We start from the raw sequence: 19470 nt of genomic DNA, 5'->3' as shown, positions 1-19470 counted from the left end.
CATATAATAAGGGCTTGGTGATGATGAACTCCTTTAACTTGACCTTATCTGAGAAGCGCTTTATCTGCCCTTCCATTCTAAATGATAGCTTTGCTGGATAGAGCAATCTTGGATGTAGGTCCTTGCCTTTCATGACTTCAAATACTTCTTTCCAGCCCCTTCTTGCCTGTAAGGTCTCTTTTGAGAAGTCAGCTGACAGTCTTATGGGAAGTCCTTTGTAGGTAACTGTGTCCTTTTCTCTTGCTGCTTCTAAGATTCTCTCCTGTTTCATCTTGGGTAATTATGTAATTATGATGTGCCTTGGTGTGTTCCTCCTTGGGTCCAGCTTCTTTGGTACTCTCTGAGCTTCCTGGACTTCCTGGAAGTCTGTTTCCTTTGCCAGATTAGGGAAGTTCTCCTTCATTATTTGTGCAGATAAGTTTTCAATTTCTTGCTCTTCCTCTTCTCCTTCTGGTACCCCTATAATTCGGATGTTGGAACGTTTCAAGATGTCCTGGAGGTTCCTAAGCCTCTCTTCATTTTTTTGAATTCTTGTTTCTTCATTCTTTTCTGGTTGGATATTCCTTTCTTCCTCTGGTCCACACTGTTGATTTAAGTCCCAGTTTCCTTCCCGTCACTATTGGTTCCCTGTACACTTTCCTTTGTTTCTCCTAGCATAGCCTTCATTTTTTCATCTAATTTGTGACCAAATCCAACCAATTTTGTAAGCTTCCTGATTACCAGTGTTTTGAACTGTGCATCTGATAGGTTGGCTCTCTCTTTGTTGCTTAGTTGTATTTTTTCTGGAGCTTTGATCTGTTCTTTCATTTGGGCCATTTTTTTTTTTTTTTTTATCTTGGCATGCCTGTTACTTAAAGGGGCAGAGCCTTAGATGTTCACTGGGGCAGGGTAATCCTGGCCGCTGTGCTGTGACACTGTATGTGGGGGAGGAGCTGAGAGGGAGCAATGGCTCTTGCTCCACTCTCTGCTGGATTTCAGTCACTCCCTCTGCTACCCACAATCAAATTGGGCCCTTCTGGTGCTGATTCCTGAGTGGGTGGGCTTGTGCACGCTCTAGGCCCCTGTGGGTCTCTCCAATGAACTCTCCTGTGAGGCTGGGAGTTTCACCTGCTGCCGCCTCCACTCCCACGGGTGTTTTCACTCAGAGGTTTGAGGCTTTATTTCCTGGAGCTGGAGCCCTGGGTTGCATAGTCTGTTTCGCTCCCCCGCCGTTCCTACCAGTTTATCTGTGCACGAATGTGGGGCCGCAGGGTCTGCCAGCTGCAGCCTGGCCTGCCCCGCTCCATAATCCGATACCTCACTGGGTCCGCCAGCCTTGGCCTTGCCTCGAGTCCTCTCCACCCCTGCTGCCTGTCTCTGCCCCTCCTACCAGTGTAGATGAATGTTTCTTCTTTATCTCCTTGGTTGTCGGACTTCTATACAGTTCGATTTTCTGTCAGTTCTGGTTGTTTTTTGTTTTTAAATTATTGTTATCCTTCTTTTGGTTGTGTGAGGAGGCACAGTGTGTCTGCCTATGCCTCCATCTTGGCCAGAAGCCCTGGATCAGTCCCTTCTCTCAAGGAAGCCTTGCTGACACTGTCACTGGTGTTTTGTGCTAGCATTTGCCTCCTGATTTTAATTGCTTATTTCTCAGGGCTGTTTTCTTAGGTGACAGGCTCCCTTTAGTAGCCATCCTAGCATTCCTCTGAGTGGGCTTCCTGACCAACCAGCTGCAGTATGGAGCCAGCTCGTTCTGGTCTGTTTTCCATATGTCCGGGCCTATTGCTGACCCTGGAGAGATCAAACTAAGGAGAGGGAGGGAAGGCAGGAACAACAGGGAAATTTTCATTTCTTGTTCAGATGGGTGTAGCCCTGCTTTCACTGTCCTTTTGGTCTTACCTTATTTTCTGTTGGTGTGAATAGGCTTGGGCAAGAGGTGTGAGAGCCGTTCACTAAGGAGGAAAGTGCCTGTCCTCAGAAGGCTTGCAATTTTAGAACTTTATCCTCTTTGGGTGACAAAAAGTAAAGGTAATCCCACAGTAGTCCAGATCCCGTATTTCAGTGTTAGGATCCCCGAAATTCAGAGAGGTTAAGTGACCTGTTCAAGGGTACACATTACTCAGGGAGATCCCAGACTAGAACTGAAGGCTTCCTGGGAGTTGACGCTGTTCCTGTTGACTAAGTACCCCTCTAGAACACCCAGGTGTTGATAGTGTATCTTTTCTTCTTGGGCATTATCATCTCCTTAGGGGAAAGGTATATCCGGGCATACATCCTAGCAGAGAGAGAACAGAGTAAGGCCAGTGAAGTGGAATGGCACCTTTAGAATCAGACACCAGGCCTGGAATCCTTTTTCCTTTATAGACTGGTGTAGGACCTTCAGCCAAATCCCTTAATCTCTCTTCATTTTCCTCTCTGTAAAAGGAAGATTATATTCTCTTCCTCTTAGTGGGTTAAATGTGACAATTTATGTCAGTCTCCTCAGTGAATATGTGTTACTTAAAAGATAATGCTATAATTACATATTTTATTTTTTTAATTTTATTTATTTATTTTTAGAGAGTGGGGGAAGGGAGGGAGAAAGGGAGAGAAACGTCAGTGTTTGGTTGCCTCTCATGTGGTCCCCCACTGGGGACCTGGCCTGCAACCCAGGCATGTGCCTTGACTGCGAATTGAACCTGCGACCCTTCGATTTGCAGCCTGTGGTCAAACTGCTGAGCTACACCAGCCAGGGCTATCAATACATATTTTTAAATCACCTCTCAACATGGACCTGCTGGATGCACCCTTTGCCTCCTTCCTTTCCATTCCATGCTCCAGTCATTGAAGGACTCGGAACAGGCCTTGCAGTCTGACAGACTGGTTCCATTTCCTAGCCCCATTGCTGAGTAGTGAAGAAACCTGTTTTCTAATGTGTACGAGCTTTGACAGTCCAGTGGTTGGGAAGTGTGAAGGTGAGGATGTGTGTAAAGTGTGCAACCCACGTCCCACCACTGTGAGTTCCTCCTCGTTTGTCCCTCCACCTTTCTTTCTGTAACACGAGTTCATACTTGTCTCTCCATTTCCTGTCTCCTTTTGCACTGTATCTGTGTGGCTTAGCTCTTAATGGTTGTTCAGTTCCCCAAGAGGCAATTCTTTCTCAGCAGTAGACAGTAAGTCCTAGAAAACAGGGACTGGCATGATTGTCACTTCACAGAATTCCATGAGAGATGGAAGCAGCTTCCTGATTGCTCTTTGGGCCAGAGCCACCTGCAGGATCACAGCTTTTGGGACTGCCCTCAGCCCATCAGTGCCACCAGCTCCAGGCCTGGGTCCAGGCAGGCAGCCAAGCCCATGCTCAGGAACAACAGCCAGGGTTGGCCCAGGGAATGAGGGGGGCTGGAGGCTGATGTTCAGAGAGGGAGGGAAGGAGGAAGACAGAAGCCACTGGAGCTGAAATTGGAAGGGGAAAACCTGGAGACTGATCTTGGTCCAGCATAGGCTGAGCAGTTGGCTGTCTTCCATCTTTCAGGTAATCCCCAAGCTACAACTGTTTTTTCTTTTCTGTATTCTTTCTGCCTTTCCTTTCTCCCTACCGCTGCTGTCCCTGGCTCCATTCACCTCATTTTTGCCACTTAGCAGAAGGAGGCAGCAGTCACTTATTGTAAGCAGAGCTGCTTTGGGCACCTGGGGAGTCCTGCATGCCTGTCTGCTGTGGCAGAGTGGGATGGCCACAGAAAAGGGCACTATTACAAGGGAGGCTTGTTTCTGTCATGGACTTTTTTGATATTAACAACTCTAATAAATGGCTGAGTCTTTTCTATGAGTCAGGTATTGGGCAGAGCATTTTACATGGGTTTTCTCATTTACTGCACCCACCAGTCCTTGAGGTCCAGCTGTGCAATTTTAAACTTACCTGCTGAAGCCACATAGCTGGTTCTATCTCCATGACTCAGATCCAGGTTTGTCTGCCTGCTGAGCTTAGCCTTTTAATTATTCTACTCTTGTTTATACCTCCCTAGGTAGCTCCTTGACACTGGTGTGCCTTCACTTCTTTTCTTATGAAATGGAGATAATGACTTCCCATAGCTACATTTATGTGTATCTATTATAATGTACTAATAAATAGAGTGGTATTCATTAACAGTGATGCTGTTACTGATGATAGTTGATTCTGGAGTGCCCAGACTGTTCACTTCAGACACTTAGCAGGAGGACTGAATGGGAAGGCATTTCCATTAAATGAGTATAAATGAGTAGTTAGAAATCCTGTCTTTTGCAAACTTACAGACCTGGGACTAAGTGGAAAGGGAAGGACTCCGGAACTGGCTGGAAGCTTGTCCACTGGACAGGGAGTGACCAGCGATTCAGAATGTCCATAGGGAATAGCCAGTACTTAGCTTGATTTTATTCAGGATCTGTCACAAGGAGTCTTATTCTATGGAGAACCTGATCTCCCAGGTATTTCTGGGCAGTGGTGCCTTTGAGCAGGATCAGTGCCATGGTTCAAGGGACTATTTTTGAATAAGACCCGAGTACGTGAGTAAAGGAGAGGTTGATGTCCTGGTAGGGTCTGGGAAACGGTAGCCTGGAGCCCATTGTTCAGATGGGACAAGCTGGGGTTTCTGTTAGGCTAACCAGATACTACTTGGCTGATAATAGTTGTCATGTTAAGTGGCTTCAGGAGGTAGGGAGACAGTGTGTGACAGGTACTCTTTATCTGCATTTCCTGATGCATCCTTACAATAGTGAAGCAGATCATATTTGCAAGTTGAGGAAATTCAGGTGTCAGTCGGGGTCAGACACCGTTGGCAGAGCTAGATCTCTGAACCATACTAGTGGGCTGAAGCTTCACAGGGTTAGGGCCTCTGGAATCACTTTAGTTCCCACCTCTGGGAGGCTGAGCCCAAGGGCATCTGGCCTACCTGGATCACCAAGGACTCGCCTGTGAGAGGGAAGTGAGTGGGACACCTTCTTTGAGTACTGGGCACAGACCACATGTTACTCTCTTTCCAGTGACTGGCCGATGGAAAGACTCAGTACTCTGGGATTGTGTGGTAACACTCCCAAGCTTGGGACCCATCTGTTTGTGGCATTTCCCCTAGGTACACTCTTACTGGTGGGCTCAGCAGGTAACGGTTATGGTTTCCTCAAGCCAGACATACCACGTTTTGTGTTTGTGATGTTAGGTAATTTGCTTTGTGCCTCAGTTTGTCTTTAAATGGGGTTGTGATAAAGATATATGAGTTTTAATGTCCATACTAGTGCTTTTTCTTAGCACTAGTGTCTGGCATGATATCAAGTGTTCAATAATTGATAACTGCTATTATTAGCTATTAGCCAACAGCTAGTGGGACCAGGAAAAATTTCAACTGTAAAATAAAGTGTGGGCAGCCTGGGACCCAGGGTTGGGCACTGTGATTGATCCTGGGAAAAGCGTGGGAACAGAACTAGAAGGTAGACATAATAGAAGAGAGTCCACTGCATAGTCAGGCAGCTGTCCTCACCGTCATATATGAAAACATTTTCTCCTGTCTCGAGCCTACCGCTTGCCTCAATACTTAGCGGGAATGGGGGTATTTCAAAGAAGGGGCCAGAATGAAAGAAAGGGATGTACTGCCGGCACTTCCTGATTGATCATCTTTTTAAATTGATTTTCCCCTTTTTCTCATCTGCTCGGCATGTTAAACGCCTTCAGGTTTCAGCTGGCTCTGCTGTATCAGATCATCAAAGATGCTCTTAACTTGGGGGGCTGAGTGTGTAAGTTGGATTTGGGGTCTTTGGGAATCCCACCTTTTTTGCCCCTACCTTAAGGCCTTGGCACAAGGTTTTGGAGGAAGCTGGTACAATGACACATCCATCTGGTGGAAGTGGGGTGAGTAACCTGAAGTAGGTGGGTCAGAGGGAGGCCAGGAAATCCTCTTACCCTACCTGGTACCTGGGTCTCCCTCAGCAGCAGGAGCTGAACAACAGACTTTGGTGAGCAGGGTTCCTGGAATTAGAGCTGCCAGTTTGCAGGCATGGAGGGGAGGGTGGAGTCTGGGCCTTTTGTTTCTTTCAGCGCTCTAGTATTTAGGAACACAAATGTGGAAATCAGACCTGCCACATGGTATATTCCTGCTTGTTTTGAGATAATTCAGCTCAAACAGTTGCTTCCCTTATATGCTTAATAAACTATGCTTTTGTCTCTTGAACTCTTCTTAAAGCATAAAAAGACTTAAAAATACTTATTAGGGTCTGTCATTTGCTACATCAAAAACTGTTTAAGGGTTTCAGTGGGTTTTTGAAGCCTAAGTGAAACTGGAGTCTTTTGAGGGCATGTATAGACGTAGACATGTCTCTGTTCATTTATTCTTTTTGAGGGTGGAGAATAGGACACACCCTGATACAATGAGTCTCCAATAACTACAGAATGATTCTGGTCTTCATTTTAAACATGTACACTCAGACTTTCCCTTAGAATTCCTTTTGATGATAATCTCGAATTTATCCAGGCACTATTTGGAGGAAGCTAAAGTTCTTTCTGTAAAGTTCAAAGCTTCAACCTTCTGTAAAAAGCACCCTTTATCCTACTATGAGTCTCCTAAGACCATTGAACTTATATCTTGAAGGTTCTTAGAGCTGAGGCATGGTACTGATATTGGTTGGTCCACTTTCCCTGTTATATTTCTGGCTCCTGGTCTAAATCCTATTAACATTGTACCTTGAGTTACAGAAGGTGGTAAAATTTTGTAAGTACAGGTGCTCCTCCACTTACTGTGGGTTTTGCCCCAATAAACCTGTCGCAGGTTAAAAATATCGTAAGTTGAAATGCATTTAATACACCTAACCTACCAGGCATAACCTACCAGCTTAGCCTACCCTACCTTAAACATGCTCAGAATTTATATTAGCCTACAAAATCATCTAACACAAAGGCTGTTTTATAATAAGTGTATCTCACATAATTTATTATGCATACAGCTTTTGTAGCATTGTAAGTTGAACCATCGTAAGTCAAGGATCGTCTGTATTAAGTTGTAGATGGATCTTCTAGTGGACTAGTCGGAAGTAAGAATTAAGAGTCCTGAGTAGACAAGGTCATCAGGGAAATTGTCTCACTCAAATACACCTTCTGGCCCTGGCTTGCGTGGTTCAGTGGATTGAGTGCTGGCCTGCAAACCAAAGGGTCGCTGGTTCGATTCCCAGTCTAGGGCACATGCCTAGGGTTGTGGGCCAGGTCCCCAGTAGGGGGTACGTGAGAGGCAACCACACATTGATGTTTCTCTCCCTCTTTCCCCCTCCCTTCCTCTCTCTGAAATAAATAAATCAATAAATATCTTTAAAAAAATAAAAAAACACCTTTTAATTACATTAGTAATAAACCACCATGATGAGTTTATGTAGACTTTTTCATGTAGCAATTTTCCTACTATTTAGAGATTTTATTTGCATAAATCAGCCCTGCTTTTAAGATGGAGACAGCCTTTTTAAAAAATTGATCAATTACAGTTATCCCAGTTTTTCCCCTGTTGCTCTTCCCTGCCCAGTCCCCCACTCCCACCATCAATCCCCACACCGTTGTCCATGTCCATGGGTCCTTTATACATGTTAGTTGACTTGGCTCTTCCCTTTCTTTCTTCTGTTATCCCCTACCCCCACCTCTCTACTTACTGTCAGTTTGCTCTTTATTTCCATGTCTCTGGTTATGTTTTGTTATTAGGTTCCACTTGCAGGTAAGATCATATTTGTCTTTCACTACCTGGCTTATTTCATTTAGCATAATGCTCTCCAGTTCCGTCCATGCTTGCATGAAGATTAGCAGTTCTTTCTTTCTGCTGTGTAGTATTCCATTGTGTACCACATTTGTACCACAGTTTTTTCATCCACTCATTTACTGAGGAACACTTAGGTTGCTTCCAGCTCCTGGCTATTGTAAATTGTGCTGCTATGAACATTGGGGTGCATAGGTTCTTTTGGATTGGTGTTTCAGGATTCTGAGGGTATAATCTGAGCAGTAGAATTGACAGGTCAAAAGGCAGTTCCATTTTTAGTTTTTTGAGGAAATTCCATACTGTTTTCCACAGTGGCTGCACCAGTCTACAATCCCACCAGCAGTGCACCAGGATTCCTTTTTCTCCACAACCTCTCCAGCACTTGTTTTTTGCTTTGTTTATGATGCCCATTCTCACCTGTGTGAAGTGGTATCCCATTGTAGTTTTAATTTGCATCACTCTGATGGCTAGTGATGCTGAGCATCTTTTCATATGTTTCTGGGCCCTCTGTATGTCTTCCTTAGAAAAGTGTCTTATTCATATCCTTTGCCTATTTTTTAAATCGGATTGTCTGTCTTCCTGGAGTAGAGTTGTGTACATTCTTTATATATTTTGGAGATCAAACCCTTGACCAAGGTACCATTTGAAAATATGGTTTCCTTTACGGTAGGTTCCCTTTTCATTTTGTTGATGTTTTCTTTAGCTGTGCAGAAGCTTTTTAATTTGATGTAGTCCCATTTGTTTATTTTTCCTTTATATCCCCTTGCCCTAGGGGAAATATCAGTGAAAATATTGCTATGTGGGATATCTGAGATTTTCCTGCCTATGTTCTCCTCTAGGACTTTTATGTCACAATTTATATTTAAGTCTTACATTCATCTTTAGTTTATTTTTGTGTATGGTGTAAGTTGGTGGTCTAGTTTCATTTTTTCCCATGTACCGGTCCAGATGCATGGACCGGTACATTCTATTTATTGAAGAGGCTATTTTTATTCTATTTTATGAAGCTACCTTTTTTGTCAGATATTAATAGACTACAGAGGCATGGCTTTATTTCTGGCCTCTCTGTTCTGTTCCATTGATCTATGTGTCTGTTCTTATGCTAATACGAGACTGTTTTGATTATAGTGGCCTTGTAATATAGTTTGATGTCAGGTATTTTGATACCTCCTACTTTGTTCTTCTTTCTCAAAATTGCTGAGGCTATTCAGGGTCATTTATGGTTCCATATAAACTTTTGAAATATTTATTCTGTATATGTCATTGATATTTTAATAGGGATTGCATTGAATCTATAAATTGCTTTGGGTAGTATGGGAATTTTGATGATGTTAATTCTTGTAATCCATGAACATGGTACATGCTTCCATTTATTGTGTTTTCCTTAATTTCTTCAGTATTCTGTAGTTTTATAAGTACAGATCTTTTATTTCCTTGTTTAAATTTATTCCTAGGTAGTTTATTTCTCTTGTTGCTATAGCAAATGTTTTTTTGTTTCCTGATTTCTGTTTCTGATATTTCTTCATTGGTGTACAAAAATGCCTTCGATTTCTGAATATTGACTTTATATCCTGATGTTTTGCTAAATTCACTTATTAGGTCGAGTAGTTTTTTGGTTAGCCTAATTCACTTATTAGGTCAAGTAGTTTTTTGGTGGAGGGTTTTCTGTGTATATTATCATGTCATCTGCAAACAATGACAGTTTTACTTCCTCCTTTCCAATCTGGATGGCTTTTATTTCTTTTTCTTACCTGATCGCTGTGGCTAGTACTATGTTGAATAGAAGTGGTGAAAGTGGGCATCCTTGCCTTGTTCCTCATCTTAGGGTGAAAGCTTATAGTTTTTGTCTGTTGATTATGATGTTGTCTGTAAGTTTCTCATATAAGGCCTTTACTCTGTTGAGGTATACTCCCTCTACTTCCACTTTGCTGAATGTTTTTATCATGAATGGGTGGTGTACTTTATCAAATGCTTTTTCCACATCTATTGATATGATCATGTGGTTTTTGTGTTTCATTTTGTTTGTGATGTTATGTTTATTTTTTAAATATATTTTATTGACTATGCTATTACAGTTGTCCCATTTTTTTCTACCCTTTATTTCCCATCCACCCTGTACCCCCACCATCATTCCCATATTATCTTAACTTCCCCCTGACTATTTTGTACCCACCATTTATGCTTCTTATCCCTGTACCTTTTCTCCCATTCTTCCCCCACTGCCTCCCTGCTGATAACCCTCTGTCTGATCTCTATATCTGTGATTCTGTTCCCGTTCTAGTTGTTTGTTTGTTTAGTTTGTTTTTGTTTTTCTAGGTTCAGTTGATGATAGTTGTGAGGCTGTTGTCATTTTACTGTTCATATTTTTGATCTTCTTTTCCTTATATAAGTCCCTTTAACTTAATATCTGGCAAGCACTTCTTCTACCCTTCCATTCTAAATGATAGTTTTGCTGGATAGAACAATCTTGGATGTAGGTGCTTGTCTTTCGGACTTCGAATAGTTCTTTGCAGTCCCTTCTTGCCTGCAAGGTTTCTTTTAAGAAATCAGCTGATAGTCTCATGGGAACTGCTTTGTAGGTATCTGTCTCCCTTTCTGTTGCTGCTTTTAAGATTCTCTTCTTACCTTTCATCTTGGGTAATGTAATCATGATGTGCTTTGGTGTGTGCTTCCTTGCCAGCTTCTTTGGGACTCTCTGAGCTTCCTGTACTTCCGGGAAGTCTATTTCCTTTGCCAGATTGGGGAAGTTCTCCTTTATTATTTGTTCAAATAAGTTTTCAATTTTTTGCTCTTCCTCTTCTCCTTCTGGCACCCCTGTGATTCGGATGTTGGCATGTTTAAAGTTGTCCTGGAGGCTCCTAAGCCATTCCTCATTTTTTTGAATTCTTGTTTCTTCCTTCTGTTCTGGTTGAATGTTTATTTCTTCCTTCTGGTCCAAACCATAGATTTGAGTTCCGGTTTCCTTCCCTTCACTGGTTGTTCCCTGTCCGTTTTCCTTTATTTCACTTTTCATAGCCTTCAGTTTTTCCTCAATTTTGCGACTACACTCACTCAACTGTTTCTGTGAGCATCTTGATTACCAGTGTTTTGAACTGTGCATCTGATAGGTTGGCTTTTTCCTCATCACTTAGTTGTATTTTTTCTGGAGCTTTGATCTGTTCTTTCATTAGGGTCATATATTTTTGCCTTGGTGCACCTGTTATGTAGTAAGGCGTGGAGCCTTAAGTATTTGCCAGGGTGGGTCAACTCAGGTCACTGAGTTGTGGCATTGTATGTTGGGGAGGGGTCCAAGAGGGAAGAAACAATGCTGCTTGTTCAGCTCTTGCCAGCTTCCAGTCCCCTCCACCACTACCCAAAAACAAATTGGGCTCTTATGATGTTGATTCCCAGGAGGGTGGTTTTCTGTAGGTCTTAGGACCCTGTGTGTCTTCTAGTGAACTCTCCTGTGTGGCTGGGAGTTTCTCCTTCTGCCTCAACCCTCATGGGTTTTTATTCCCAGAGGTTTTGAGGCTTTATTTCCCTGTGCTGGAACCCTGGGTTGCACAGTCTAGAGTCTCTAGAGTCTAGACTCTCTCTCCCTAGTTGTTCCTCCCTGTTTATCCACATACAAATGTGGGACCACTCTCTCCTTCAGCCACCACCTTGCTGTAAGTCTTCCCTGCCCTGGCTGCCTGTTTCTGTCCCTCCTAACAGTCTGAATGAATGTTTCTTCTTTAACTCCTTGGATATTGGACTTCCATACGGTTTGATTTTCTGGCAGTTCTGGTTATTTTTTTAATTTATTTTTTTCGTAAATTTGTTGTCCTTTTGGTTTAGCAAGGAGGCAAAGTGTATCTACCTATGCCTCCATTTTGGCTAGAAGAAGCTATTATGTTTATTGTTTTTTGTGAATATTGTACCATCCTTGCATCCCTGGGATGAATCCCACTTGACTGTGGTTTATCACCTTTTTATTGTATTTCTGGATCTGGTTTGCCAATATTTTGTTGAACATTTTAGCGGCTATATTCATCAGCAATGGAGATCTAGTTTTCTTTCTTTATTGTCTTTGTCTTTTTGGAGATTAGCATGATGCTGGCCTCATAAAAAGAGTTTGTGAGTCTTCCTTCTTCTTGGATTGTTTGGAATAGTCTAAGAAGGACAGACGTTAGCTCTTTCCTAAATGTTTTGTAAAATTCTCCTGGGAAACCATCTAGTCCCTGGCTTTTGTGTGCCGGGAATTTTTTGAGGACTGCTTCAATTTCGTCAGCTGTTAACTGGTCTATTCAGACTTTCTGCTACTTCTTGATTCAGTTTGGGAGTATTATATGTTTCTAGAAATTTGTCCATTTTGCCCAGGTTTTCATACTTCTTGGCATATAGTTGTTCATAGTAATTTCTCACAATCCTTTGTACTTCTGTGGTATTTGTTGTACTTTCTCTTCTTTCATTTCCGATTTTATTTATTTGCATCCTCTTCTGTTCTTGAGTACTCTGGTTAAAGGCCTGTCGATTTTTTGTTATCTTTTCATAGAACTAGCTCCTGGATTTATTGATCCTTTGAATTGTTCTTTTAGTCTCTATGTCATTTATTTCTGTTTTGATCTTGATTTCCTTCCTTCTACTTGCTCTGGGCTTTGTTTGTTGTTGTTCCTCCAGTTCTTGTAGATGTAGGGTTAGTTTTTTTATTTGAAATGTTTCTCTTGGAGACACCCTCTTGGAGGACTGGGTCTGCAGGCTTATAAGACATTAATAGGTTGTGTGAACTTGGCTTGCATTCTACCTACATACCACCTTGCAGAGGACCCGAGGTGGTGAGGAAAGCAGCTCGGGGACTGGGAACCTTGACATGGACTACAGGTTTTGTGGATGGCTCCTAAAGTGGAGAAAGGGCATTTTACTTACTATGCGGGAGTCTCAGAAAGGATTCTGAAGAGATCAGAGACAAATTTTACTTTGCTCTTTGGCTAGGACTCTCCTTGTAGCCTTGACTCTACCTCATCCTTTGAGGTAAAATCCTTTACCTCATCTTCAGTTCATTATGAAATCTATAGTTGTCTTGGATGTGGACACCCCTTCTCATATTCATCCTACTTGAAAAGGAAATCTGAGAATTTTGACCTCAGAGACCAGAAGATGAACTTTTACATGCTCCTTCTGGTTTAATTCATGTTCAAATAACTTTCTTATGTGATGGCAGGTTAGCAAGACAGATTTCCTCTAGAATATTTCTGGCAAAAGTATAGTTTTCCTTGATGCATTCTGCACATGAATCAGTGTCTTTGTAACCTATATTATTATAGGAATTTTAGGAATTTTCTGTATTGGTTCTCCATATGTGCTGTATAGCCACTGCATTTCTAAGGTGAATGTACAGAACTGCCTTACAGGGAAGGTGCTGATGAGCTCAGGGTTTCTCCTGGTTTGTGGTTGGCTCCATGTGCCATCCCATGTTCCCTGAGGGTGGCTTGCATTTCCTTTTTCCTTGTCCAGTGGTGACTACTCTATAATTTCCTTCCAGTTTGGCTGGCTCCTCTGGCTGATGGCATGTTGAGATTCAAGGGCCAGTGGCAGCAAGGGCATCTGATCCAGAAGGGGCCACTCTAGAGGCCAGGCTACCGGTACCATGGGCCAGTGTGTCACCAAGTGCAAGAATCCCTCATCAACCCTGGGCAGCAAGAATGGAGATCGAGACCCCAGCAGCAAGTCACACAACAGGCGAGGTGCAGGCCACCGCGATGAACAGCCGCCAGCTTGTGGCAAGCCAGGTGGGGATATCCTCGTCAATGGGACCAAGAAGGCAGAGGCTGCCACTGAGGCCTGCCAGCTGCCAACATCCTCAGGAGATGCTGGGAGGGAGCCCAAGTCCAATGCCGAAGAGTCTTCTTTGCAGCGGTTGGAAGAACTGTTCAGGCGCTACAAGGATGAGCGGGAAGATGCAATTTTGGAGGAAGGCATGGAGCGCTTTTGCAGTGACCTATGTGTTGACCCCACGGAATTTCGAGTGCTGCTTTTGGCTTGGAAATTCCAGGCTGCTACCATGTGCAAATTTACCAGGTTAGTCACAAATACTTTTCCAAGTGAGCAGAGAAGGAAAGAGAGCACCATTGGACAGTGGTGCCCAGCTAGGATAAAACTAGGTTGGCTTCAAAGGATTTGGGTAAGTCTTTGTCTCTGTCAAATTACTCTAAAGCTATTCAGCCTCTAAATAACTGGGCACCTACCATCTTTACCTGAAATTAAATGAGGTATAATCCATGTTGAGCCCTGTTGCCAAGTTGCTGCCCAGCCTCACTATTGCTTCAGACCTTTCACCCCCCTACTTGTCAGTTCCTGCATTTGCTTGATATTTATTGTGCACTTGTTTTGCCAGACTCTGAGAGTGCCTATAGAGTGAGTGCCTCTGTCACTGCATTTCACACAGTGCCCTCAGCTGGCCCAGTTATCGAGCAGTAATTGCACATCATCATAGTCATACATCCCTATAGAGGCTGTTTGTCAGGGAGGACATGGCAGGATCACCCTGAGGTGTGGTTTGCAAAGTGCTTGGTGATAAATAAGAATTAACTTTGAGCCCTGGGTGGTGTGGCTCAGTGGGTTGAGTGTCAGTCTGTGAACCGAAAGGTCGCCAGTTCAATTCCTAGTCAGGGCACATGCCTGGGTTGTAGGCCAGGTCCCCAGTTGGGGCATGCAAGAGGCAGCCAATTGATGTTTCTCTCGCACATCGATGTTTCTCTTCCTCTCTCCCTTCCACTCTCTAAAAGTAAATAAATAAAATCTTTAAAAAAAAATTTACTTTGAGAAGCCCCTCCTATAATTTCTAGCCCCTGGGTAGCTTACCCAACAGACCTCAGGGGCCTTGTATCTTTAGTGGATACTATAGTCTAAGAAGATAATCAATGTGAGACCATATTTTGAGCTGAAAGTGTTACAGATATTCAGCATACATACACAATTTTTGTTTGTTAATAATAGAACTCTGATGTATGGTGGCAGTTACCAAGGTTCATGCAGAATCTTTGGCTTTAGAAATATCCCTTGGCAGTCACCAAGAATATTCTAAAAACCACACTCAGAGAATCAAAAGGAGAGCAGGAAGGGCCCCATATGGGAGAAGAGTCTGAAGCTCAGTCACTATGGTAGGATGGAAAGCAGGGCAAGGAGTGGGAGTTTAGCTTTGGGAAGGTGAATATATGAATGAATAGACCATTATCAGCTGTCTACCATGTGCCAGGCACTGTTAGAATCAGTTGACATATATTAACTTGTCCTCACCAAAACCTTGTGAAGTAATATAGTAGCCTCAGCATTTCACAGATAAGGAAAAGAACTCCTAAGTAGAAGAGTAGGAATTCACACCCAGGCCACCCAGCCCCGGAGCCATGGTGCTGATCACTACACTGTATTGCCTCACAGGAAATGATTCTTGTTACAATGATTAATTATGCCTCTTACTTCCTGTTGCAGGAAGGAGTTTTTTGATGGCTGCAAAGCAATAAGTGCAGACAGCATTGATGGGATCTGTGCTCAGTTCCCCAGCCTCTTAATAGAAGCCAAACAAGAGGACAAATTCAAGGATCTCTACCGGTTTACATTTCAGTTTGGCTTGGATTCTGAAGAAGGGCAGCGGTCACTGCATCGGGAAATAGCCATTGCCCTGTGGAAGTTAGTCTTTACCCAGAACAATCCTCCAGTGTTGGACCAGTGGCTAAACTTCCTAACAGAGAACCCTTCTGGGATCAAGGGCATCTCCCGGGACACTTGGAACATGTTCCTTAACTTCACTCAGGTGATTGGCCCCGACCTCAGCAACTACAGTGAAGATGAGGCCTGGCCAAGTCTCTTCGATACCTTTGTGGAGTGGGAGATGGAGCGGAGGAAAAGTGAAGGGGCTGGAGGAGGTGTGCTCAGCTCAGGGCCCTTGGGCTTGTGTCCCCAGGAGCAGACTTAGTGCTCTGTTCCGGGCAGCCATGAGGGTCTGCCCACTGTCCTGGAGCCACCCGAGGAATTGGACCTTTCTGGAAATTACCTAATATCCAGATATTTTCTACTCTACACCTTTCTCTGCCTTGTATCTGAAAGGGCTCTAAAATGCTGTATCATGTTTTAGGCACTTTCTTCTCTTTTTTTTTTTTTTGGTTATTTTGGTTATTTCTTTTTTTGGGGTCCCCCCAAATATTTGAACCTGGCTACATGTTGTGTATCTTCTTTTTTTTTTTTTGAATCCTTCAGATAGCATTGGCCTGCCATTTGTTGCACAATTTTTTTTTTTTTTTTTATGGGGGAGGACATAGAGCAGGGTGGGGAATGGATGAGTTAGGTTGAATTAACATTGCAAACAATGCAGTGCCAGATCTCAGTTTTGCATAGTGTTTTTCAGGGCAGGTCTGTACTGTGTGTAGTGCTGTTTACATGGTTGAATTTAGGTTGTGACAATACTTTTTAAAGATTTATACAGAGTTGATTAGCATTGTTAACTGTTAACCATATTGCATTAATTCCCAGGTGAGTAAAAGCTCTTGAGAGTCAAGGCCAGCCGAGTGTCTGTAGTCTGGTGACAACCCCCTTTTAAGCGAATTTATCTGAAACCCTTCCTTCTCACATTCCTTGCTCATTCCTTCTTTGACCCATTGCATTTCATGTTGAGTTTATGTACCAACGTGCTGCACCTGTCAGTCAAGTGAGCAGTGATTTTAGAATACATACTTTAACAACCACTTAAGTACTGAATGCAGAGAAAGCAGTGCTACCTCAGTTTTGCTGGAAGTAGACTTTGATAGTTTTTGTTTTTGGTGAATTTTCTGTATTTTCATGTTGTAAGTGGAAATACATTTTTTTATTTGCCTCGGAGCCAAAGTTTCTGTTTCTGGTGGTCGGAAAACTGCCTGCTGGCCACCTGACTTGAAGGAAAACTGTGGTGTGGAGCTCTGCTGGAATACTTTTTTAAAAAACACTTTGAGTATCATCAACTTACTTGTCTGGCAAGTGCAAAAGCCTGGGGCTGGCCTGAACTCTGCCAAACAAATACAGACATGTATTGAGTAGTTAAATGTGTGCCCTTTCCCTTTTTGCTGCACCTATGTTGTCACTTACCCCTAGGCGTTATTTATTATTTCTCTGTTATTATCAGGCTCATTTGGGGTAATGTGATGACTGTTTAGGTTTACATGACCCTCCTTCCTTCCCCTCCACCCAAATATGTATATATACATATATAAGATATGTATATATTTTACCTATCTAAAATATATATATATATATACATGTATATGTGTCTATATTCCTGTTTCTTTGCCTGCTAAAACTGGCCATAAAAGAGGGAGCTGCCTTCAATGTATAAAGTATAAGAAGAGTGCCAGGGAATGTCATAATGGAGGCTTTTAAATTTGTGTTTGGACCATTTTCACTAAAGAGAAAATGAATTTTCTCAGCTTTCTCCTCATCAGAGGGAGGCCCAGTTCCCCAGACTCTTCTGCGTGCTCGCTCCACGAGGCCAGCTTTGGACAAACTGCCACACAGGAGCTGACTCTGGTCCTACCTCGTTGCAGTAGAGGGTCTTCTTGCCATTTTTTCATTTAAAAAAATGTCCTTAGAAAACTGAACTGAAGAGTGGGTGGCAGGTACTGTACAGTTCAGCTTTCAACACTTTGGAACAGATTAAAAAGGGAATCTTTTAAATAAAAACTTATAAAAAATATTTATACTTTTGAAATAACAAGAGTTTGTCTATTGAACATTTGGAGTTTCCTCCCCTAGCTACCCCCATCTCCCTCCCAGGTATGTTTCTCAGCCTGGGCAGAAATTTATTTTGAGTTTATTACTAGCCTTATGGATTTGGGCTCCCATCTTTATAATGATTGTTTAAGGAGTTTCTGCAGTTGATGTCTTTCTGAAATTGGCATTGAATGTAATTGGAATTTGATTTTTATAATCCTAAACCTGACAGTTGTCCCTTTAGTGGAGCAATGGGGAAATTTAAGGTCAGCCACAGCAATTGGCAATACTGCTGGAAATTGGAAGAGGGTTGGATCTCAGTCCACATGTCTGGCTTTGTTCTAACCTAAGACACAAGATCCTCGTATAAAGAGTTTCTAGGGACCCCAGCTAGTGCTCTGGGTTCAGTTGTACTCGGAGTTCCCACACAGACTTCTCATCTCGACAGCAACCCCCTATTTTTCCCAGTTCTGAATTGGGTAAAGGTAGAGTATGGCAAAAGGCAGGCTCCTCCTAGCCAGATAAAGGTTCCTTCTGTCCCAGATCAGAGAAGTGCACAAAAGAGGGAGGCTCCAAGGATTCTGAAGACTTGGGAGAGGCACTGAATTCCATCCCCAGCCTACCAGAAGGCATTCCATGCATTAGGTGTGCTGTAGTAGGTGGATTTTGTTTTTTAATTAATTGTTCAGCTTCCCCAGTCCCCACAGAAGAACCATTTAAAGATTGTTTTTGGTTATATTTTTACTGATATAGTTGTTACAAAAATATAAATTAAGAAACTAGAAAAGGGAGGGACTTACCAGTTCCTTCCGAGTTTGAGTCCCTGATGCAAGGAATTCTGTAGTAGCTCTGGTCCAGTGCTTCAATAGTCTCATGACCACAGGAAAATGCAGTTTTTCTGCAAAGGGATCCAAGGTGGGCGTGTAGGGAGGGTTTTGTTGTACTTCTGGGAAATGAAAGAGCCTGTTCTTTACCCTATAAATAGGTTTTGTACTTAAAGAGCAGGAACTGTGTGGAGGAGGCCAAATGCATGCCCCTCAGCTAAGCAAGTATGATAGGGTGTGGAGGGGCAGGATGCAGATGCCTTTTTGAAAACAGGCAGATATCTGAGGGAGAGTACAGACTGAATTCATGTGTTGGCAAATTGCTTGGTTTTGGCAGATGGCTTTGTGAGCTTCTGTGGTGTTTCTTTAGCAATTTATTTGAAAACTGTTAGGAGATGGTGTCACTTTGTTGAACTGCTCTTCCCCATCCCTGCCATGTTTCATTCTTAACCCCACCTCCTGTAATAGTATTTTGCTGGGCTTGAGCTGGTTGCCTCGGCAGTTCCCCCTCATCCCCCTGCCAGATGTGCCCACATGTATGAATTGGTTCCAAGACTCCATACTGAGTTCATAAGAAAAGTCTAGAGCTGGGTAAAGATCCAAATTTCAACCAAGCTCCCAGACCCAAGGAAATCCAATTGAGAGGCATTGTTTTCAATATTAAAAGGCTTAAGCCACACAGTATTAGATGGTCTTTGAAACAGATCATCTCCCAGAGGCCGGAACATGAAGGGTGTGGGATGTCACGGGTCATGCGATGGCCTCCTATTAGACTAAGCCAAATTGTATTTAACAGTGGTGGGAAAATACCAGGATAAGAACTTGGGTCTAAAAGGTTGAAAAACAAAACCTCTGTATTTAGGACTGTGTTTGGTATGCCACATTGAAAGTGAAGTCTTCTATGCAGTGAAATCCCAAAATAGGCCAAATTATACAATTATAAGGCAAGAACTGCAAGGAAGGTACTACTAGGTTTGTTAGTTACCTGAGTTTCCATTTTCCTTACATCTCTGTTTGCTTAGTGAGGACTTAAGCAACTAAGTAACGGACTCAAGATGAAAGGCCTCTAAAGTCATGAGGGTGTGTTAATGGGGACTCACTTGAAGACACATGAAATTTTGACCCTTCTCTTACTCCGGTCTTGTTTTCTGAATTATATCGAGTGGGTTCCCACCACATCCCTGCCTGCAGTTTATTCCTAAGGGAAGCTGCAAATACAGAATATATTTAGTAGGACCTGG

At 42.8% G+C, this 19470-nt stretch overlaps 1 protein-coding gene across 7 annotated transcripts in view; it reads left to right on the top strand.

Annotated features, from left to right (window-relative positions):
- Positions 1-19002, top strand: part of DCUN1D3 (defective in cullin neddylation 1 domain containing 3) — a 51843-nt gene extending 32841 nt beyond the window's left edge. For all 7 annotated transcript variants that reach the window (XM_045195477.2, XM_045195475.3, XM_045195474.3 and 4 more), the window contains 2 exons: positions 13213-13748; positions 15159-19002. In XM_045195477.2, coding sequence (XP_045051412.1) covers positions 13318-13748; positions 15159-15642 — 915 coding nt within the window. In that variant the 5' untranslated portion in view covers positions 13213-13317 and the 3' untranslated portion in view covers positions 15643-19002. The remainder of the gene's footprint in view (positions 1-13212; positions 13749-15158) is intronic.
- Positions 19003-19470: the final 468 nt, after the last annotated feature.

The sequence above is a fragment of the Desmodus rotundus genome, chromosome 1 (genome assembly GCF_022682495.2).
Source record: "Desmodus rotundus isolate HL8 chromosome 1, HLdesRot8A.1, whole genome shotgun sequence".
NCBI classification, from domain to species: Eukaryota; Metazoa; Chordata; class Mammalia; order Chiroptera; family Phyllostomidae; genus Desmodus; species Desmodus rotundus.
This window is presented reverse-complemented; position numbering and strand designations above follow the sequence as displayed.